This window comes from Pseudophryne corroboree, chromosome 2 (assembly GCF_028390025.1).
Source record: "Pseudophryne corroboree isolate aPseCor3 chromosome 2, aPseCor3.hap2, whole genome shotgun sequence".
Taxonomy (NCBI): domain Eukaryota; kingdom Metazoa; phylum Chordata; class Amphibia; order Anura; family Myobatrachidae; genus Pseudophryne; species Pseudophryne corroboree.
The window spans coordinates 712669811-712692859 of record NC_086445.1 but is presented as its reverse complement, the minus strand read 5'-3'; the positions used below and the strand labels follow the sequence as shown (position 1 = coordinate 712692859).

Sequence of the window (23049 nt, the reverse complement as noted above, 5' to 3'; positions counted from 1 at the left end):
AATGTTTTTTAGGCATTCAGTTAATAAAGGGAAATTGTAAATGTAGAAATAAAGAAAAGAAATTAGTACAGAGTGAAATGAGGTTGATTTTTAATTTAAACACTCTTCAACCAGAGGGACACAATTCAGATTTTGAACTGAAATGGTTAATTGAGTGACGCTATGGTAATATTGACATCTTATATCTATTGCTGTTATATATATTTTTTAATGCACTTTTATGACGGATCTATTGTTCTCATAAATAAACTATCATAATAATATAATTTTTCCTTTTTTATGTATTTATTGGAATGTCGAGGACCACTACTGCCATATAGAAGTCCCTATATGTATAAAAATGTTAGCTTAAGGTGTGGAGAAACGTTACCGAAAGTATATATATAAGGGAAATTCCAGTAATAAAAATGGCTGCTGATCTGAAGTTTATGATGGAGCACAGATATTATTGCGATGAGTAAATATATCAGCTCCAGTTTTGGGATTGGAAAATTTAATTCATGTTGGACATAGACATCACTTCTCGAAGATTACCGCTGTATGGAATGCAGTAATGGACCGCTTGTGTCATTTCCTGCTTGGGAATCCAGAAGCACTAAATGGAGCTATAAATGTGATGGAACGCAAACGGAAGTTGGCGCTGAAACGCAAATGTCACTTCCGGTCGATTAATCCGGAAATTCAGAAGTACAAATTGGTTTCATTATTACAATTAGGTGGGTTAGAAATATGTGTTTAGAAACCATATCATCCAAGCTTGAAAAAGGAGATCATCTCCGAAACGCGTTGTTTGGATGATATGGATGCTATTTGCTGCTGATTTTGCTGTTGTATGTGCTGTTGAATGTCCCGATCCACCTCCAAAGAAAAAAGCCTTTTGCGATGGTGCCGAGTTGCTAGACCAGGACCTCACTGCTTTTATTTAAAAAGCCGTTTTGCCCACCTCAATCTCTATAGAGGGTGAGATATTTTACATCCGGGATCAGTGCAATATATTGTTTATTGTTGTTTTATGAAATTGTATATTTTGTGATTAAAAAGTGTGTTTCTATATATATACAAACACCTCTCGATCCTTAGTCATCATTGTTACAGAGGTGCCTACGCACACATTTTTTCACTATTGCTACTATCTCTGGAATGTCTGGGATATGCTCCCAGAATATTGAGCAATATCCTTGTTTAAAGGTAGGTAAAGATCCTGGGTTTGTAAGGAACCACTGATCTACTGGATTGCTCATCACAAGTCAGACGTTGTAGTGGGATTATGGATGTGATACCTGTATATTATTGTGTCCTTGATGTGTTCAGTTAAGGTCATTGATGTGTTCAGTTAAGGACCTTCACCATTCCTCTACTTGAGGCATAATCATGATCTGGAATGGGAAGGTCGCACTGAAGGCTCTACACAGAAAAGTGCAATAATATAAGTGTATATGTATTCATTACATGTCAGGAGGTGATAATGGAACAGAACTATTGCACTTACACAGGTGTTGTCCATTCACACTTGGCTTATACCATGTTGCTGGGGTTAAGGTAAGAAGTAGAACAGAATGGTACCACGATCCATACTGACCGCCAGAGCTTAAAGTGGGGGTGAATGAGGTGGAACTGAGTTCCACCACCTGTAAGGGTATGGGGAACTAGTTCCACCATCTCCATTGCCCTGCACAGTAATTCCAAGAAAAAGCCCACCCCATCATCTGCGTCAATCGATGATGCAGGCGGCACTAGTGTTGCTGATGAGCTGCAGCCACCTACTCCTTCCTCAGTGCCTGGTACCTCCATGGTCCTCCTCCATGAGTTCCACCACCTCACCGGGACCACTTTAAGCCCTGATGACCGCCATAGTGAAGTTGAATCTTGACCTTTTGCAAAGTGTTACTTTTTGTTGATAAGACGTCAATGTCCTCCTTACTTCTTTATAATGACAGACCTGCCTGCTTGATTTTTTTTTTTTTTTTTACTTTACAATTTTACACCACCAACCATAGAATTAGGAGAGTTTGCTATTTTAAATGAGAGGCAAACTGATAAGATGTCAGGTTATTAGACTTTTATGGACTGGTAGCCCCACCCTAGAACTCAGCCAGGACGCTCTGCCTCTTCACTGAATTCCTAGTGTGTTATTATTGTGTGAGTGATCAGAAAAGTATGACATCACTTGGTGATGGAAAAATAACTGTGGAATAGAGATATAAACAATAAAATATATTTTTTCAAATGAATTATTCCACCATTGCAATAAAGATCTTTGACTGCTGTTCTGCCTCATTAGGATAACCCATGAACTGACCTCTGCTTAAATTACCATACATCCCTGTGTTCATTTTATGTTGTACTATTCTGTGCTACCACACTTCTAATAATGTACAGTTCTTCTATCCAGCTATCAGAATCTCACTACAGGTACAGCAGGTACCGATACTGGACTGATAGACGTAAAACAATGAAAGCAGTGGAAAGGAAGTAGAAGCTACTGTATAAGGGAGAATCATAGGGAAATACTTTAGTCAAATTAGTAGATTATCACACTATTTTATATATCCATGTCAAATAATAAAAAATATACATATAATTGTTTACTGTGTTATATTACAATATTTGCATTAATAATCATGTATTTTTACTTATGTAAATGTTTTGCTATCTATGTTCAGTACAGAAGGCAAAACGGCAATAAATTATTTTTCTAAAAGAAAGTGTAAAGGTTTTTTTTAACATTATTAGCTAATGTGACGTAGAATAAACGGCAATGAGGAATACTTCTGAATATTTATTTTAAAACATAGATTTCATCAGAAAATTACAAAAACATTCATAGTCAATGAAACGTTGCATTTCAGGAGACATCATCTAAACTTTTATACTTGTCATATTTTGTAAAAAAAAAAGTTTTGTAAAAAGTAACTATAACTACCAAGGTCGGGGACAAAAGGAGATAGCTAATGTCACATTGACATTAAGGGGGAAAGGTAACACACAACAAAAGGAAAAGTTCACAACTTGAAAATCTGGTGCATCTATCCTCATACTGCAAAACAAGTTTCCTTTGTGCATATTTAGACTAATTAAGACTTTTTGTAAAATAGATAACAAATGACAAAAGCATTAACACATCTAGGGCCTCATTTATCAATGAGTGATAAAACTCATTGTGAATCTTAAAACTTGTTGCATATGATAAATGGTGCTCCAGCCAATCAGCTCCTAACTGACATGTGTTCAGCTATTGTCATGTGTTTGAAAATTGACAGTTAGGAGCTGAATGCCTGGAGCACCATTTATCACATGCAACGAGTATTATCACTCTGATAAATGGGTCCCCTAAATTTTAATCATGCATCATCTCTATGTATCTTCACATCAGTGTCCCAACACTTCCTAATGCTCAACATGGCCAAAAAGGTGATCATGACCAAAATGATCAGTTATTTCATACCACTAAAGGCCAAATCATTGGGGCAGCTGAGTGTTAGTGCTTTGGTGGTATGTTTTGGATAAGTATTATTTGGATAAATACTATTAAGACAGTATTGTGGTGATAAACAATGGTTTAAAATGTTTTACTTATTGCTAGGAAGGGCTTCATTATAATAAATAGACCCGAAGTTCCTAATAGAAATGTTCAAGTTGGAGATCTTATTAGAGATGTGTGGTTCAGTTCTCCAGAAATCTGAATACACTTGAATTTTGTGCAACCGAACCAAACCAAGATATGGTCTGGATCGCCGGCAGGGATTTCAGGCAAAATTAATTCATTAAATAGGCATACACTGCATCCAACTTTGCATCAGCAGCCTGTGTATTTGATAATGGGAATCTATTGATGCAGCAGAGGACATATAACAACATAATTTTCTCAACTGACACTTGTGTGGTGTCGCAGGACCACTCTGCCCTGAGTCTATTCCTCAGCAGGTATGTATTTTAAAAAATACATCCATTCATGTGTTATATGAATTCATACATTTATGAGTCTCAAAAGGATAGTACATTTAAGCTCTCACTGCAATGATCAGAATAGCTTACACTTAGGGTATTTTTTTTCTGATTAAGTAACATTGATTAATGTTATTAAACAGGGAGTGAAATTTGAATATATACTCACTTGGATCTGGTTATATTATGATGCTTTTGGAAATGATTGTGCCTTTCTAATTCAACTGTTAGAAATAAAGCCCTTACTATAATTGTTTAATCTGTTTCCAGGAGAACCCAGACTTTGAAGAGGTACAGTACTAATTATGATTTTACAGCCCCCTTTTTTTTACCTGTCCTCCATAAAATACATTTGACATCTAGGAAGCTGTCAGAGTATATTTATATTTGTGAGCATTAATAACCATTACTTCTTATAAAAACAGTAGTTAAAATTTTGTATTTCCACCATGAGGCAACAAAACTATTAATATAAATGAACTGTAAACTGATAGAAGCACAGCTGGTTATGTAAAACTGCTCCTAAGGTATTATATCATGTTTTAAAGTTTGACTAACACAGCTCACAAACACTACATTTTGTATGCCTTTTTTATATATCTCATTTTGTTTGTATTTCCGTGTACTTTGTGCTGACCGGTGTAGCTTAGGGTTTGTGGCTATAATAAGAATAGGACTTAGGGCAGAATAGGAGGCAGCAAGGAATATCCTAGTGTCATTTGTTTCCTGACTTACAGTGGACAGTGACAAAGTATAGATCCACATAGAATTATCCATGCCATATAACACAACATATAGGGCAACTAATAAAATGACTGCTCTAGAGGCCCTGTATTCTGCAGACTTGGCTTGACCACGGTCAGAACTACGTATACCTTTAATATTTTTGCCATGCTGATATAATATAGACAACATATAACTGCTTGACATAGTCATGAGTCCAACGAATATGATCTCCCGAATTACAGAAACTAGCCCATTTAACAAGAAAGAAATATATGTAAGAAAATCTGCATCACAATAAACCAAATGCAATGAGTAATGTGAGGTATAGTTGGATTTTGCTTTTCCATACAGAGTGGTTGAAGGATATAGAGATGCATTCATGGCTAAGAGTAGAATGGTGATAAGTGCAACATTCTTAGATACTTTTTCCTTTAAGCAAGTCCAATATCTATTAATGGGAGCAACAAGTATACACTGGTGACAGCTGAGAAAACTAGTAATGCAAATAGACATAGCCCTGCTGACTCTGAAGGTAAAAAGGACCAGTTTGCATTCAGTATCATCTAGCAGGTCTTTTACACCAATAGAGTCTAGAGCTTGTGGTATGACACGGGAGCAGACCACAAGAATATTAGACAAAGCTAGAACCATCAAAATTACATTCGCCGGTAAGAGTTTCTTCTCAATTATTTTGATGTAGGTAAATTTTAACAGAATAAAGACATTTCCAGGAATTCCAACAACCATCAAAAGAATAAAGGCCAGAGCTTTGATTAGAAGGCGAGTCTCCATGTTACTGCAGATGCGTGCTCCAGTCCTGATTGATTAAACACACAGGAGAATAATCATACATCATTATAGCAGTTTAGCAATCATTCAGAGTAGCTCACCAACATCCTGCCACTAAATTATACAATAAGACAATAAAGTAACCAAGTAGACATGTTTTGAGAACTCACATTTTTTACCTTTTTAATCTCATTTACTTTAGCTGGAGCACATTTTCTCATAAAGTTATTAACCTAGTCATGCTTATACCTCCATGGAGGTATACAATAATTTTGCATGATTAATTAAGCTTTGCAGAATCCCATCAGGAAAGCCGGCATATATGTTCATATTTCACCCCCTACAAGTCCCACAAAAATATATGTTTCCTGTTTTTGCAAAAATATAAATTATCCACTACATTAGTTTGTCTATCCCATACTTCGTAAGCTACAATATGAATTATCTAGATCCTCCAGACCCCGTGAGAAAGGAAGAGGCTTCCCTTAGCTTTAGAAATATACATATAATCCGTAGACTGACAGGTGCAAATTTAGGAAAACAGGATCAGACAACTACTGCATAGACCAGTGGTTCCCAAACATTTTTGAATCACAGCACCTAGAGTATCAGATTTTTTTCATGGCACTCCAACAGTTTCTTTTTGAGAAATTAAGAAAGAAATATTGAATTAAGTAAATGGTGTTTATATGTCATCCTTAGGTTCAGTTGTGTGGTGAGGGACAATATTTGCTTCCGTTTGTCTACATATTTTATGATTGCAGCCACCAACACTGGGTTTACCTATTACATTGACCATAAATAATTTTAATTGGTCCTGGACCACCAATCCAGCGCACTCCTGCAAGTGATCTGAGGCACCCCATGGTGCCACAGCAAACAGTTTGAGAACCACTGGTATAGACTATAGTGCTTATTTATGCATTGCGGCCTGCCTACTGAGCTTAAAGTATTTCAGAGTGGTGTGCATTTTGTTGGCTTCTTACTTACAGATGAATTGTGGTGGCAACAGGGTGTTCACACATAGTACTTTAGTCTGATCTCCTGCACCAAGAGTCAGGCTGGTGCAAATGCATCAGAATCAGGTCAACTCAACAGTGTCATTATTCATTTATGCAAACTCTCTGTAGAGGTCAAACAGGGGAATTAAATAGAGTGTGAAAATTAGACATTGATAGATTTTTGTAGAGTTCTGTTTTTTTAAAGTGGTAATCATTTACATGGCAAAATCAACCTGAATTTGCCATGTAAATGATTGGCACTTTAAAAAAACAGGAGAACTCTCATAAAATCTCTCACTTTCTGATTCCCACACCCTATTACATTCCCCTAATGTGTTTTAAGAAGGGATGAACGAAGAATTGGTTGTAGAGTTGGGAAGTTCCAGCACTAGAATCTTCGAGTTCTGGCTTTGCTTTGCCTTGCCATTCTTGGCTGTATTTGCACATTCACAAATATTATAATATATAATCTATGAATAAAGAAACAGTAGCCCTTCTTGCTATGCAAGGAGGGAGGTCTGACGCTGTCTATGGGATTCCCTGCTGTGATTGTCCCCGGACGGCGGCTGAGGCAGAGCTAACACTGTTCACCTACAGTATCTCATCTGTTCACTATTGTAATAATCATGTCTGTAGTGCCTCTATATGCTATAGTCCTTCCAAGTTATTAATGTATTCCCATGTTGGTGCAGTTCTGACTGTTGGTGGTACAGAGGTTGTACAAGTGAGCACTGTCACTTTATTTCTTTTTTACATTCCAGCGCAGGATGGGTACATGGGGCAGCGTCTCAGGTTTCCTAGCCAACCAGCCGCATAGCTCCCATGATGCGTTAGGAAGGCGCCATGTCTGGAGACAGGGGAAGCGAGTCTCTGGTGGCGGGTAACACTGGCGGGCTTCTCTAAGGTATTTAAGGCACATTTTGTTTGTTATCACTGTTACTTCACCTAGACAAAGGGATGCTGCGGCCCCGAAACATTGGTGTCTGATTTGATGTGTGTTTAATACACTTTCCAAGTTACTTAAGTTCTCAGAGTGCCGCTGTTTTTCTTCTTTGTTGTGGCCTTTTATTCCAGAGGGCACCGGAGGAGTACAGTATATTTCATATAAGGAAGTGCCGGTCCTAAACATTTCTGTGTATACTGTATATATATATATATGTGTATGTATATATGTGTGTGTGTGTGTGTGTGTGTGTGTATATAAGGAGTGTTCTGAAAAATGTTTGTATGTATGTATATGTATATATATATATATATATATATATATACACACTGCTCAAAATAATAAAGGGAACACTTAAACAACACAATGTAACTCCAAGTCAATCACACTTCTGTGAAATCAAACTGTCCACTTAGGAAGCAACACTGATTGACAATCAATTTCACATGCTGTTGTGCAAATGGAATAGACAACAGGTGGGAATTATAGGCAATTAGCAAGACACCCCCAATAAAGGAGTTGTTCTGCAGGTGGTGACCACAGACCATTTCTCAGCTCCTATGCTTTCTGGCTGATGTTTTGGTCACTTTTGAAAGCTGGCAGTGCTTTCACTCTAGTGGTAGCATGAGACGGAGTCTACAACCCACACAAGTGGCTCAGGTAGTGCAGCTCATCCAGGATGGCACATCAATGCGAGCTGTGGCAAGAAGGTTTGCTGTGTCTGTCAGCGTAGTGTCCAGAGCATGGAGGAGCTACCAGGAGACAGGCCAGTACATCAGGAGACGTGGAGGAGGCCGTAGGAGGGCAACAACCCAGCAGCAGGACCTCCGCCTTTGTGCAAGGAGGAACAGGAGGAGCACTGCCAGAGCCCTGCAAAATGACCTCCAGCAAGCCACAAATGTGCATTTGTCTACTCAAACGATCAGAAACAGACTCCATGAGGGTGGTATGAGGGCCCGACGTCCACAGGTGGGGGTTGAGCTTACAGCCCAACACCGTGCAGGACGTTTGGCATTTGCCAGAGAACACCAAGATTGGCAAATTCGCCACTGGCGCCCTGTGCTCTTCACAGATGAAAGCAGGTTCTCACTGAGCACATGTGACAGACGTGACAGAGTCTGAAGACGCCAAGGAGAACGTTCTGCTGCCTGCAACATCCTCCAGCATGACCGGTTTGGCAGTGGGTCAGTAATGGTGTGGGGTGGCATTTCTTTGGGGAGCCGCACAGCCCTCCATGTGCTCGCCAGAGGTAGCCTGACTGCCATTAGGTACCGAGATGAGATCCTCAGACCCCTTGTGAGACCATATGCTGGTGCGGTTGGCCCTGGGTTCCTCCTAATGCAAGACAATGCTAGACCTCATGTGGCTGGAGTGTGTCAGCGGTTCCTGCAAGATGAAGGCATTGATGCTATGGATTGGCCCGCCCATTCCCCAGACCTGAATTCAATTGAGCACATCTGGGACATCATGTCTCGCTCCATCCACCAACAGACTGTCCAGGAGTTGGCAGATGCTTTAGTCCAGGTCTGGGAGGAGATCCCTCAGGAGACCATCCGCCACCTCATCAGGAGCATGCCCAGGCGTTGTAGGGAGGTCATACAGGCACAAGGAGGCCACAGACACTACTGAGCCTCATTTTGACTTGTTTTAAGGACATTACATCAAAGTTGGATCAGCCTGTAGTGTGTTTTTCCACTTTAATTTTGAGGGTGACTCCAAATCCAGACCTCCATAGGTTAATAAATTTGATTTCCATTGATAATTTTGGTGTGATTTTGTTGTCAGCACATTCAACTATGTAAAGAACAAAGTATTTAATAATAATATTTAATTCATTCAGATCTAGGATGTGTTATTTAGTGTTCCCATTGTCATTTATTTTAAATCACACCATTCTTAGCAGTTATCCTCAGGATTAGAACCCATGACCTGTTACACTGAATGAAGACACCTTATTTACTAATAGAGCTTTTTGCTCCTGCTTAGCAAGCCTGCAGATTCTAACTATATGAAGCTAGAATTGTCAGTTAGGAAACCATTGCAACTAGGCAGATCCATGTAGTGTGTAGCCACACATTACGTAGGTCTGCTCAGTCACTCACAATGTTGATTATTTCTCCGACAATTATTTTACAAGTGTCATACCCAGGATTAGATCCCACTTCCTATTACACTGGGAACAGGCATCTTACTGATGGAGCTATTTACTCCTGCTTAGCAAACCTGCAGATTCTAACTATATGAAGTTACTTGTAATTGTCAGAGAAAAACCTTCATATAGTTAGAATTCTACTGCTTCCTATGATGGAGCAAACAGCTTCATCAGTAAGGTGTAATAGGTCGTGGGTTTTCATCCTGGGTATGATACTTGTAAAATGTACATCTATAATAAAGAGAGTGTGAAAGAGAGGTGCCCGCATACAGAGCAGGAGCCTGACGGCAGCTGACTCCGTTGCCTCCCAGCGTTACGACTCTGCCCAGAAAGCTTGAATGTAGACTATTACAAATTGTTGCTCCCCATATTACAACTCATTTAACAACTCCCTATAATTCTGTTTTGACTGGTCATGATGCCACTCAAGACTATAGTAGAGCCTACATAATATTTCTTCACAAACCAATTGGGAACCCTGCCCTCATGACTTCCTATCGCCCCATCTACTGTATAAAACAAGGATTTAAAGATACTGTACTATTTTTTAAAATTGATAGCTTTCCATTTACAAAAGATCTTACATACGGTACATTGATTCACCCTGCCCAAACAGTGCGGCAGATGTATTTAGCCTGGAGAAGTGATAAAGCAGTGAAAAAGAAGTGATAAGCGGAAGGTGGTAATGCACCAGCCAATCAGCTTCTGTCATTTTCAAACCCGTAACGATTGGCTGGTGTGTTATCACCTTCCACTTATAACTTCTTTATCACTACTTTAGCACTTCTGCAGGCTTAATACATCTGCGCCAGTATTTCTTAACGGGCAACATTCTGTTCATAATATTTGAACATTGTAGCTATGGTTCAAATGCATGAGGCTCATAAAACTCCATGTATACAGGTTAGGTGAGATGCTGGTAAAGTGTTTGATATAGCTTATTGCTCCAATTTAATCCAAATTTTCCATTTTCAACATTTTTGCCTTTACTTTCTCTATGTCTTAGAAATATTTTATAACTTCCCTTCTACATTTTTAACTATTAATGCACTAAATACTTGTAGGTTTATTTTACATAAAAGCACAAGATTATCCATAGTCCCCTACTCAGACATTTTTATCAAATGTCAGGTTGGCAGGGAATTTCCATAGCCAACCATGAATTTAAGATTTCTGTCTATCACTATATTATCATAATCCCAAAATGGCCATCCCTTTTGTTAGCCAAGCTACAAGACTGTAAAAACATAATGGGATTCCAGAGTAATACCTCCAAAAAACAAGAATTTGGTTTTCTACTGTGATACCCATAGGGATTGGGGTAATACCTTCATATTTAAATAGACACCCTCAGTATTGAAGGGTTTAGGCATTATGGTATCCTCTCATTGCATGCAGTTAACTATGGTAGAGTCATGGCTTGAACATCGGCATACTTTTAAAAGTGTATTACTTTTTAGAGAGATTATAACAAAACTGAAAAGTAAATATATAGTTCTGGGAATATTTAATCAGAACTATGGATCTGGCGTAAATAAAAGCAGACCACACTTTCAGTTTAAATCTATAAAGTTTTTTTTATATTTAATATAGACAGATGATAGTTTAAGTTTTAGGTGACATCCTGTATGAAGGAGAGCAGGAAGTATACCTGATATGTAGTAAATATTTGAGGGCTCCATTTTAAGAACACAACCATGACTTGATAAAGACCTACAGAAGAGTGTCCAAATACACCAGGAGGACTAAAGCGCTAGGACTCATCTTTACACCCCTTGGAGAAATCTGTAAATTACAGGGGCTTGGTGGTTGGATTTCCTTTCAATAGCCACCTTGGTATGGATTCCATCTTTCATTTGTTGAAATTGATTTTATATCTATGTCTATTTTCCCATCTTTAAGGGTAATTATATATATATATATATATATATATGACTATCTAATTAAATGATACCTTGTATTAAGATACAGTTATCTTTACACTTTATATCCCTTCTTGTCAGTGTCTACAAACTCTACTTGAGACTAGAGCATCTATACAGGTGTACTGATTATTTGGTCATATTGCTTCTTTGTTTATGATTCAATGGCCCAAATGTATTAAGCCTTAAAAAGTGATAAAACGTAAAAGGATAAAGTACCAGCCAATCAGCTTTCTAACTGCCATATCACAGGCTGTGTATGATAAATGACAGTTAGGAGCTGATTGGCTGGTCATTTATCACTCTTTATCCTTCTCCACCTTATCACTTTTTAAGGCTTAATACACTTGAGCCTACTTTCCTAATGATTTTGTTAACTTCTCCCAATTTTAAGTGTGATCTTATTATTCATATAATTCACTTGGATAAGTCTGATATGCTTTATTTTTTATATCCTCAAAGTTGATAATTCATTCAGAAAGGTTGGCCATCTTACTGTAGGTCTATTTCATATTATATATGTAAGTCTCAGTTATAAAATGGATAGCACCCAGAAAATAACTAACTACCCCATTTATTCATATTTGACTTCTTGGTCTTATTTTGGTGTGAGGATTAGTGCACCTTCAGGATGCTTTTTATATTTTCACTTTTGCGTCAGGAGTGTCCACCTGTAACCTTTGATACAATACAAATGCTGCATTTACTTAATTACACAAAATAGATTGATGCATTTTGAATGACGCTATGCAAAAATGTATACATGCATATAAACCCCTAGAATATAGCTTTACAAATTACAGCAACCCCATCCTTTATGTGGTGTAAACCTATCTTGCATTAAAAGTTATCCCATAGCCGCTAACTATAGATTTGCCATGTACTGGATTGGTGGTGCTAATAATTATAACACAGGAACACATCCTGCCACTTTTCCCCCGTGTGTCAAAGATAATGTTCTGCTCGCCACAAATTGCAAGAAAAAAATGAAAGTTGTGATGTTGTCTATAGGAACCATCAGATTCTAGCTATCATGTCTCTGTTGCATCCTATAAAATTATAAAATTATAGAATCTTCTGGTTGCTATGGGAAACACCACTATTTTTAATTAAGTTACAGCAATGGATATCTACTTCATTACCGGAGCAACAAAAATGAAAAGCAGCTGTCTCCTCGATCCAAACACTGCTATAAAAGCAGCAGTGTCACCAGAGAGAGGACTCGGCTGACTGTGCATTGCACATGCACACTGCAAAAAGTTTCACAGTGCAGTGGCATTGGAGGGTTCCCATAGGCAAACACAGGGGGGGGGGGGGGAGGTTCTGGTTGCCCAGAAACCCCCCTCCTCTTGGCAAGTGGCTCAAATTATGACAACAATAGCAATGGTATATAATACGGTTACCAGAGCTGCCGCGACATCATGCAGTTTAAGGGACAGAGCAGAGCTGCTCCACATGCCCAGTGGTAGCAGCTTCTTCTACCAAGTTTAGAGTGTGTGTGTGTGTGTGTGTGTGTGTGTGTGTGTGTGTGTGTGTATTTGGATCTGAGGGCTCAATTAGTGCACTGGACCAAAGAGTAGCTAGCAGGAAGAAGAGACAGGAGCCATACCATGAGGTGAGAGAATGTGTGCTTAGAAAGTTCAGTACTGGTTCTATTATGTTTGTGTATTTATTTATTTATTTATTTATTATGGTATGTTTAACCTTTTCATTACTATGTTCTTCTGCTACTCCTCCAGACTTCTGCAGAGAGGGAGATTGTGGACTGCATTTGAAAAAACCCCTATAGAAATTCTGCATTTGCCACTGGGTTCCACTCGGATTCCTCTTTGTGACCCCAGTCCTCCTTCCCATAGAAAGGAGCAGGGCTCTGGGAACTGGCACCATCTGAAAATGATCTTGGTTCTCACAAACAAACGTAAAAAATGTGTGCGTTTTGGAGTTCGCTGAATACTAAGCAGCCCTATTGGGCCCCTAAAGATTACCAATTGGACTGTTACTAAAAACATGAGTAAACTGGCATTTCCATATTTGTAATGGGCCCATTAGTGATGATGAATAGGCCCCCAGAGATACATCTGGCTCTTAAATGCTTGGTATACAGTAATATGTCACTGGTTGATAGGGGTTTCCAGTTTTAATTTGATAGCACTATCCTTTTTTATGTTCCTTAAAAAACAAATTGTCTTTTTCATGGTACTGGTGGATCACATCAAGGTTACTGACCCTCATATTATTAATGAGTTTTGTCTTTTTTTCTTGATGTTTTAGTATATAGTTACAGTATTAGTGTAGTTTCCATTTTTGAATCATTAGATTGTGATTTACACTGTAAAAAAAAAAAGTAACCATGAATGGGAGACAGTAAGCAAGAATGTAAGATGCAGAGCTTGTACAGAGCAGAGAGGTTGAGCTACTGTATTGTAAATGTCAAGATAAGCAAGCAGATGTATGTTGGTGTAGTTTGGTTGTTTGGATGCCATGGGCAACTTCTCCACTGGCTCACTTCTCCACTCTTATCACTGCTTAGTACATCTTCCCCTAAAACCCAAACCACATCTTGTACTGCCTTTTGGTAGAGGTGCTCATTTTTTTACATTTTTTTATTGATTTAAAATGTATAATCTTCAAATTGAATTTGTAGTTTGCATATAAATGTTAACTGTTCAGACTGGTCATTCGGTGAGGTTTTCTGTTTATGTTTGTTGGGGGTAATTCCAAGTTGATCGCAGCAGGACATTTTTTAGCAGCTGGGCAAAACCATGTGCACCGCAGGGGAGGCAGATTTGACAAGTGCAGAGAGAGTTAGAGTTGGGTGTGGTGTGTTCAATCTGCAATCTAATTTGCAGCATAAAAATAAAGCAGCCAGTATTTACCCTGCACAGAAACAAAATAACCCACCCAAATCTAACTCTCTCTGCACGTTATATCTGCCTCCCCTGCAGTGCACATGGTTTTGCCCAACTGCTAAAAAAATTCCTGCTGCGATCAACTTGGAATTACCCCCGTTGTTCACATTAAAATTTGTTAAATATTAGAATTTTTACATTTAATTGAAATAATATTTTTAAATAATAAATAAATATTTTAATATTGAACAGCGAACACTACCAGAGTTCATATTTTCTTGAGATTCACCACATCCAATTAAATATAGTTAAAATATATTTTACTTTAAAGTGAAATGTATTCTAGCTGGTTTTCAAATTCACACATACAAACCTGAATAACCCCCATAATTATTAAAACACTGAGGGCTTGATTCAGTGTTGAACACTGGCGTTGTGTAGGCTGTGCGTTTTGCTACAGTCACATCTGTGTCCTTATATAAGCTGACCATATTATCCCTTTAACCTGGGACACTCATGAATTACACAGGTTCTGTGGCTGGCTGACTACAAGCCTGCATTTTACCTGGTTTTAAGCAGTTAAGCAGCCACAGAACCTGTATAATTCATGAGTGTCCGAGGTTAAAGGGATAATATGGTCAACCTACCTTATACTAATGCTACTACAAAGTCCTTTCCCATCTGTGTATCCAAATGTGCAAGGAGTATGGCCCCCTATGTAAGTAGTTGAGTGTATTTGTAGCAATCACTTTCATCAAAGACTCAACATTTGCATCTTTTAGCCACCCCCCACCCCCTGTTACCTCCCAGCCACTGATCAGGAACGCCTCTGTACGTACAAAATCAGAAAGTATGAGTGGTGCGATTCAGACACATAGGGCCAAATGTAATAGAGCGAGAGATTCAGAAAGTGAGAGATTTGGTAAGGTTTTTCAGGTTTTTTAAGTGGCAATCATTTGCACTATAAAACCAGGTTGATCTTGCTGTGTAAATGATTGACACTTTCAAAAAAATGGAAAACCTCACCAAATCTCTCACTTTTTGAAACTCTCACTCTATTATATTTGGCCCATACAGTATGCAAATGGAAACATATTGGCTGTTTGTGTCAATATCGGCATAGCATGTGACTCTGAATTAGGCCTATAGAATTATTCCATGGATATCTACTTATGACAAATATGCAGATGGAAGATGCAGTAAGGAGAAAGTCAAATTAAAAAAAACCCAAGATTAGCTAGAATAAATCAAATAACCTCTAAATCCCATCTTTAAATTATATTGTTTACACTGTTAATTATCAGTCACTGATAAGTATTCTGTACTACATTTAATTGATGCAAATCTTTAGAGACTTAAATTACTGTTTATTAAAATAAAAAATAAAATACCTTTGAAAGATGGAGACAGCCCATGATACAGTTTTGTATATTACTTATCTGCTAACACATCACTTATGTAAAAGGTCAATTTCTGGGTTGGTTTAACTTACCTTCACTTTACGTTTTCATATACTGTAAGGTTGAATTCTATTAGTTACTAGATGCTCTTATATTTATAATACTTTTTTGTCCCAGATGTCACGTCACTTGGGACTAATTAATTATGCACAATTATAGGAATCTGAATATCTGTCTATGCATCATGCATGGGATGTACAGTATAGCATCATGAAGCAAGTGGTTGGTAACGTAGGCACCTGAATCTTACAGTGAAAATAATTTAGTAATTCACTGAATATAATTTTTATTACTGGAAGTGGAAACATACCGAAATATATATATATATATATATATATATATATATATATACACACACAGGTTCAGTATCCCTTATTCAAAATCCCACATTTTTGGGTTCTCTACTGAGATAATTTAGAATATATATTATATATTCTGTATATATATATATATATATATATATATATATAGATAGATATATTACATAGTGTGTTGGTCTATCCTGAACTTGATTCCTGTGGGATTCTCTAGTTTAAGGACAGTATTGTAGATATATTACATAGATATATATATATATATATATATATATATATATGGGGACCCAAAAATGTGTGATTTTGGATAAGGGATACTCAACCTGTGTGTGTATGTATATATATATATATTTATATATATATAAGCAAATCTAGAAAACCACAGCACTTGCAATATCTGCACTCATCACTCATTGAGCAGTATGCAGGCTTCCGTGCATTGGCCAATTCACTAACTAAACCCCCATCATTTATTTATTGATGTTGTGAGGATAAGTGAGCTTGCTATGGTGAGTGCTGAACTTTCTGTTTGTATATATTAGTGATGAGCGGGTTCGGTTTCTCGGAAACCGAACCCCCCCGAACTTCACCCTTTTTACACGGGTCCGAGCCATACTCGTATTCTCCCGTATGGCTCGGTTAACCCGAGCGCGCCCGAACGTCATCATCCCGCTGTCGGATTCTCGCGAGATTCGGATTCTATATAAGCAGCCGCGCGTCGCCGCCATTTTCACTCGTGCATTGGAAATGTTAGGGAGAGGACGTGGCTGGCGTCCTCTCCGTTATTGTTGAACTTGATTGTGCATTATTGCTTAATTGTGGGGATGTATAATATAGGAGGAGTACAGTGCAGAGTTTTGCTGATCAGTGACCACCAGTTATCCGTTCTCTGCCTTAAAAAAACGCTCCATATCTGTGCTCAGTGTGCTGCATATATCTGTGCTCACACTGCTTAATTGTGGGGACTGGGGAGCAGCTGTATTATATAGCAGGAGTACAGTGCAGAGTTTTGCTGACAATGACCACCAGTATACGTTGTCTGCCTGAAAAACACTCCATATCTGTGCTCAGTGTGCTGCTTTATTGTGGGGACTGGGTACCACCAGTATAATATTATATAGGAGGAGTACAGTGCAGAGTTTTGCTGACCAGTGACCACCAGTATATAATATATAGCATTACGGTACAGTAGGCCACTGCTGTACCTACCTCTGTGTCGTCATTAAGTATACTATCCATCTAGATTCTATACCTGTGGTGCATTTCAGTTGTGCAGTTTGCTGACACAGTGACCACCAGTATACTATATATAGCAGTACGGTACGGAAGGCCACTGCTGTACCTACCTCTGTGTCGTCATTAAGTATACTATCCATCTACATTCTATACCTGTGGTGCATTTTAGTTTTGCAGTTTGCTGACACAGTGACCACCAGTATACTATATATAGCAGTACGGTACGGAAGGCCACTGCTGTACCTACCTCTGTGTCGTCATTAAGTAGACTATCCATCTACATTCTATACCTGTGGTGCATTTTAGTTTTGCAGTTTGCTGACACAGTGACCACCAGTATACTATATATAGCAGTACGGTACAGAAGGCCACTGCTGTACCTACCTCTGTGTCGTCATTAAGTATACTATCCATCTACATTCTATACCTGTGGTGCATTTTAGTTTTGCAGTTTGCTGACACAGTGACCACCAGTATACTATATATAGCAGTACGGTACGGAAGGCCACTGCTGTACCTACCTCTGTGTCGTCATTAAGTATACTATCCATCTACATTCTATACCTGTGGTGCATTTTAGTTTTGCAGTTTGCTGACACAGTGACAACCAGTATACTATATATAGCAGTACGGTACGGAAGGCCATTGCTGTATCTACCTCTGTGTCGTCATTAAGTATACTATCCATCTACATTCTATACCTGTGGTGCATTTTAGTTTTGCAGTTTGCTGACACAGTGACCACCAGTATACTATATATAGCAGTACGGTATGGAAGGCCACTGCTGTACCTACCTCTGTGTCGTCATTAAGTATACTATCCATCTACATTCTATACCTGTGGTGCATTTTAGTTTTGCAGTTTGCTGACACAGTGACCACCAGTATACTGTATATAGCAGTACGGTACGGAAGGCCACTGCTTTACCTACCTCTGTGTCGTCATTAAGTATACTATCCATCTACATTCTATACCTGTGGTGCATTTTAGTTTTGCAGTTTGCTGACACAGTGACCACCAGTATACTATTTATAGCAGTACGGTACGGAAGGCCACTGCTGTACCTTCCTCTGTGTCGTCAAGTATACTATCCATCCATACCTGTGGTGCATTTCAGTTGTGCGCAGTATATAATGTAGTAGGCCATTGTTATTGATACTGGGATATAATTCCACACATTAAAAAATGGAGAACAAAAATGTGGAGGTTAAAATAGGGAAAAATCAAGATCCACTTCCACCTCGTGCTGAAGCTGCTGCCACTAGTCATAGCCGAGACGATGAAATGCCATCAACGTCGTCTGCCAAGGCCGATGCCCAATGTCATAGTAGAGAGCATATAAAATCCAAAAAACAAAAGTTCAGTAAAATGACCCAAAAATCAAAATTGAAAGCATCTGATGAGAAGCGTAAACTTGCCAATATGCCATTTACGACACGGAGTGGCAAGGAACGGCTGAGGCCCTGGCCTATGTTCATGGCTAGTGGTTCAGCTTCACATGAGGATGGAAGCACTCATCCTCTCACTAGAAAAATGAAAAGACTTTAGCTGGCAAAAGCATAGCAAAGAACTGTGCGTTCTTCTAAATCACAAATCCCCAAGGAGAGTCCAATTGTGTCGGTTGCGATGCCTGACCTTCCCAACACTGGACGGGAAGAGCTTGCGCCTTCCACCATTTGCACGCCCCCTGCAAGTGCTGGAAGGAGCACCCGCAGTCCAGTTCCTGATAGTCAAATTGAAGATGTCACTGTTGAAGTACACCAGGATGAGGATATGGGTGTTGCTGGCGCTGGGGAGGAAATTGACAAGGAGGATTCTGATGGTGAGGTGGTTTGTTTAAGTCAGGCACCCGGGGAGACACCTGTTGTCCGTGGGAAGAATATGGCCATTGACATGCCTGGTCAAAATACAAAAAAAATCAGCTCTTTGGTGTGGAATTATTTCAACACAAATGCGGACAACAGGTGTCAACAAGCCGTGTGTTGCCTTTGTCAAGCTGTAATAAGTAGGGGTAAGGACGTTAACCACCTCGGAACATCCTCCCTTATACGTCACCTGCAGCGCATTCATCATAAGTCAGTGACAAGTTCAAAAACTTTTGGTGACAGCAGAAGCAGTCCACTGACCATTAAATCCCTTCCTCTTGTAACCAAGCTCCTGCAAACCACACCACCAACTCCCTCAGTGTTAATTTCCTCCTTACCCAGGAAAGCCAATAGTCCTGCAGGCCATGTCACTGGCAAGTCTGACGAGTCCTCTCCTGCCTGGGATTCCTCCGATGCATCCTTGAGTGTAACACCTACTGCTGCTGGCGCTGCTGTTGTAGATGCTGGGAGTCGATCGTCATCCCAGAGGGGAAGTCGGAAGACCACTTGTACTACTTCCAGTAAGCAATTGACTGTTCAACAGTCCTTTGCGAGGAAGATGAAATATCACAGCAGTCATCCTGCTGCAAAGCGGATAACTCAGGCCTTGGCAGCCTGGGCGGTGAGAAACGTGGTTCCGGTATCCACCGTTAATTCAGAGGCAACTAGAGACTTGATTGAGGTACTGTGTCCCCGGTACCAAATACCATCTAGGTTCCATTTCTCTAGGCAGGCGATACCGAAAATGTACACAGACCTCAGAAAAAGAGTCACCAGTGTCCTAAAAAATGCAGTTGTACCCAATGTCCACTTAACCACGGACATGTGGACAAGTGGAGCAGGGCAGACTCAGGACTATATGACTGTGACAGCCCACTGGGTAGATGTATTGCCTCCCGCAGCAAGAACAGCAGCGGCGGCACCATTAGCAGCATCTCGCAAACGCCAACTTGTTCCTAGGCAGGCTACGCTTTGTATCACCGCTTTCTAGAAGAGGCACACAGCTGACAACCTCTTACGGAAACTGAGGAAGATCATCGCAGAATGGCTTACCCCAATTGGACTCTCCTGTGGATTTGTGACATCGGACAACGCCAGCAATATTGTGCGTGCAGTACATCTGGGCAAATTCCAGCACGTCCCATGTTTTGCACATACATTGAATTTGGTGGTGCAGATCTATTTAAAAAACGTCAGGGGCATGCAAGAGATGCTGTCGGTGGCCCGAAGAATTGCGGGCCACTTTCGGCATTCAGCCAGCGCGTACAGAAGACTGGAGCACCACCAAACATTCCTGAACCTGCCCTGCCATCATCTGAAGCAAGAGGTGGTAACGAGGTGGAATTCAACCCTCTATATGCTTCAGAGGATGGAGTAGCAGCAAAAGGCCATTCAAGCCTATACATCTGGCCACGATATAGGCAAAGGAGGGGGAATGCACCTGACTCAAGCGCAGTGGAGAATGATTTTAACGTTGTGCAAGGTTCTGCAACCCTTTGAACTTGCCACACATGAAGTCAGTTCAGACACTGCCAGCCTGAGTCAGGTCATTCCCCTCATCAGGCTTTTGCAGAAGAAGCTTGAGACATTGAAGGAGGAGCTAAAACAGAGCGATTCCAGTAGGCATGTGGGACTTGTGGATGGAGCCTTTAATTCGCTTAACCAGGATTCACGGGTGGTCAATCTGTTGAAATCAGAGCACTACATTTTGGCCACCGTGCTCGATCCTAGATTTAAAACCTACGTTGTATCTCTCTTTCCGGCAGACACAAGTCTGTAGAGGTTCAAAGACCTGCTGGTGGGAAAATTGTCACGTCAAGCGGAACGTGACCCGTCAACATCTCCTCCTTCACATTCTCCCGCAACTGGGGGTGGGAGGAAAAGGCTAAGAATTCCGAGCCCACCCGCTGGCGGTGATGCATTGCAGTCTGGAGCGAGTGCTGACATCTGGTCCGGACTGAAGGACCTGCCAACGATTACTGACATGTCGTCTACTGTCACTTCATATGATTCTCTCACCATTGAAAGAATGGTGGAGGATTATATGAGTGACCGCATCCAAGTAGGCACGTCAGACAGTCTGTACTTATACTGGCAGGAAAAAGAGGCAATTTGGAGGCCCTTGCAGAAACTGGCTTTATTTTACCTAAGTTGCCCCCCCCCCCTCCAGTGTGTACTCCGAAAGAGTGTTTAGTGCAGCCGCTCACCTTGTCAGCAATCGGCGTACGAGGTTACTTCCAGAAAATGTGGAGAAGATGATGTTCATTAAAATGAATTATAATCAATTCCTCCGTGGAGACATTCACCAGCAGCAATTGCCTCCACAAAGTACACAGGGACCTGAGATGGTGGATTCCAGTGGGGACGAATTAATAATCTGTGAGGAGGGTGATGTACACAGTGAAAGGGGTGAGGAATCGGAGGATGATGATGAGGTGGACATCTTGCCTCTGTAGAGCCAGTTTGTGCAAGGAAAGATTAATTGCTTCTTTTTTTGGTCGGGGCCCAAAGCAACCAGTCATTTCAGTCACAGTCGTGTGGCAGACCCTGTCGCTGAAATGATGGGTTCGTTAAAGTGTGCATGTCCTGTTTATACAACAAAAGGGTGGGTGGGAGGGCCCAAGGACAATTCCATCTTGCACCTCTTTTTTCTTTAATTTTTCTTTGCATCATGTGCTGTTTGGGGACAATTTTTTTGAAGTGCCATCCTGCCTGACACTGCAGTGCCACTCCTAGATGGGCCAGGTGTTTGTGTCGGCCACTTGTGTCGCTTTGCTTAGTCACACAGCGACCTTGGTGCACCTCTTTTTTTCTTTGCATCATGTGCTGTTTGGGGACTATTTTTTTGAAGTGCCATCCTGCCTGACACTGCAGTGCCACTCCTAGATGGGCCAGGTGTTTGTGTCGGCCACTTGTGTTGCTTAGCTTAGCCATCCAGCGACCTCGGTGCAAATTTTAGGACTAAAAATAATATTGTGAGGTGTTCAGTATAGACTGGAAATGAGTGGAAATTATGGTTATTGAGGTTAATAATACTATGGGATCAAAATGACCCCCAAATTCTATGATTTAAGCTGTTTTTTTGTAAAAAACACCCGAATCCAAAACACACCCGAATCCGACAAAAAAATTTCGGTGAGGTTTTGCCAAAACGCGTCCGAATCCAAAACACGGCCACGAAACCGAATCCAAAACCAAAACACAAAACCCGAAAAATGTCCGGTGCACATCACTAGTATATATATATATATATATATATATATAGTTGAATACCATTACTATGACCACCAGCTAATTGCCAGAGTAACCGGACAGCAGCTAGACCGGCTGAGCTGTCATTTTAGATGCATGACTGGTAGCCCCCAGGTTCATTTTGATGGCGAGCTGCTCCACTGTAGCGTGTCAGTCAGTCCTCATGCACCTTAATACCTTTTTTACTTTTCTCAATTTGGCACATGGTTAAACTGTTTTCTATGAGTAACGAGTGGATACGTAGATTTAAAAATGTTGTTTACCATAATAGAATATGTATAAAGTAGCATATTAAAGAATCAAATTATGAAAAATCACAAAGCATGGCTAAATCTCTGAGTCTATGGCATGCCAAGCAGTGCCATACATGGCAGGATATTGGAAAGGTGTATGTGGACACATTTGTAGCTGTTGTTCACCTCACACATCAATGGCACGTGGTGCTCCGCAGTTTCCACATCAGTTATTTGCAATGGTGCCATTTGTCCAGTCACGATAGACCTTCACCACAGCAACACATGAACAGTTCACAAACTGGGGTGGTCTTCAGTTTGCCAGCTGTCGGGATCCCGGCGCACAGTATACCAGCGCCAG

General features: G+C 40.1%; 1 protein-coding gene across 1 annotated transcript; it reads right to left on the bottom strand.

Annotated features, from left to right (window-relative positions):
* Positions 1-4467: 4467 nt before the first annotated feature.
* On the bottom strand, positions 4468-5463 carry LOC135010084 (olfactory receptor class A-like protein 1). Its single transcript, XM_063952323.1, has one exon. It carries the CDS (start codon positions 5461-5463, stop codon positions 4468-4470), a length of 996 nt encoding a protein of 331 aa, XP_063808393.1.
* Between the last annotated feature and the right edge of the window lie 17586 nt (positions 5464-23049).

What these genes read in the sequence shown, in the direction of transcription:
- LOC135010084 (XM_063952323.1), bottom strand. Translation starts at nt 5,463, where the DNA reads ATGGAGACTCGCCTTCTAATCAAAGCTCTGGCCTTTATTCTTTTGATG.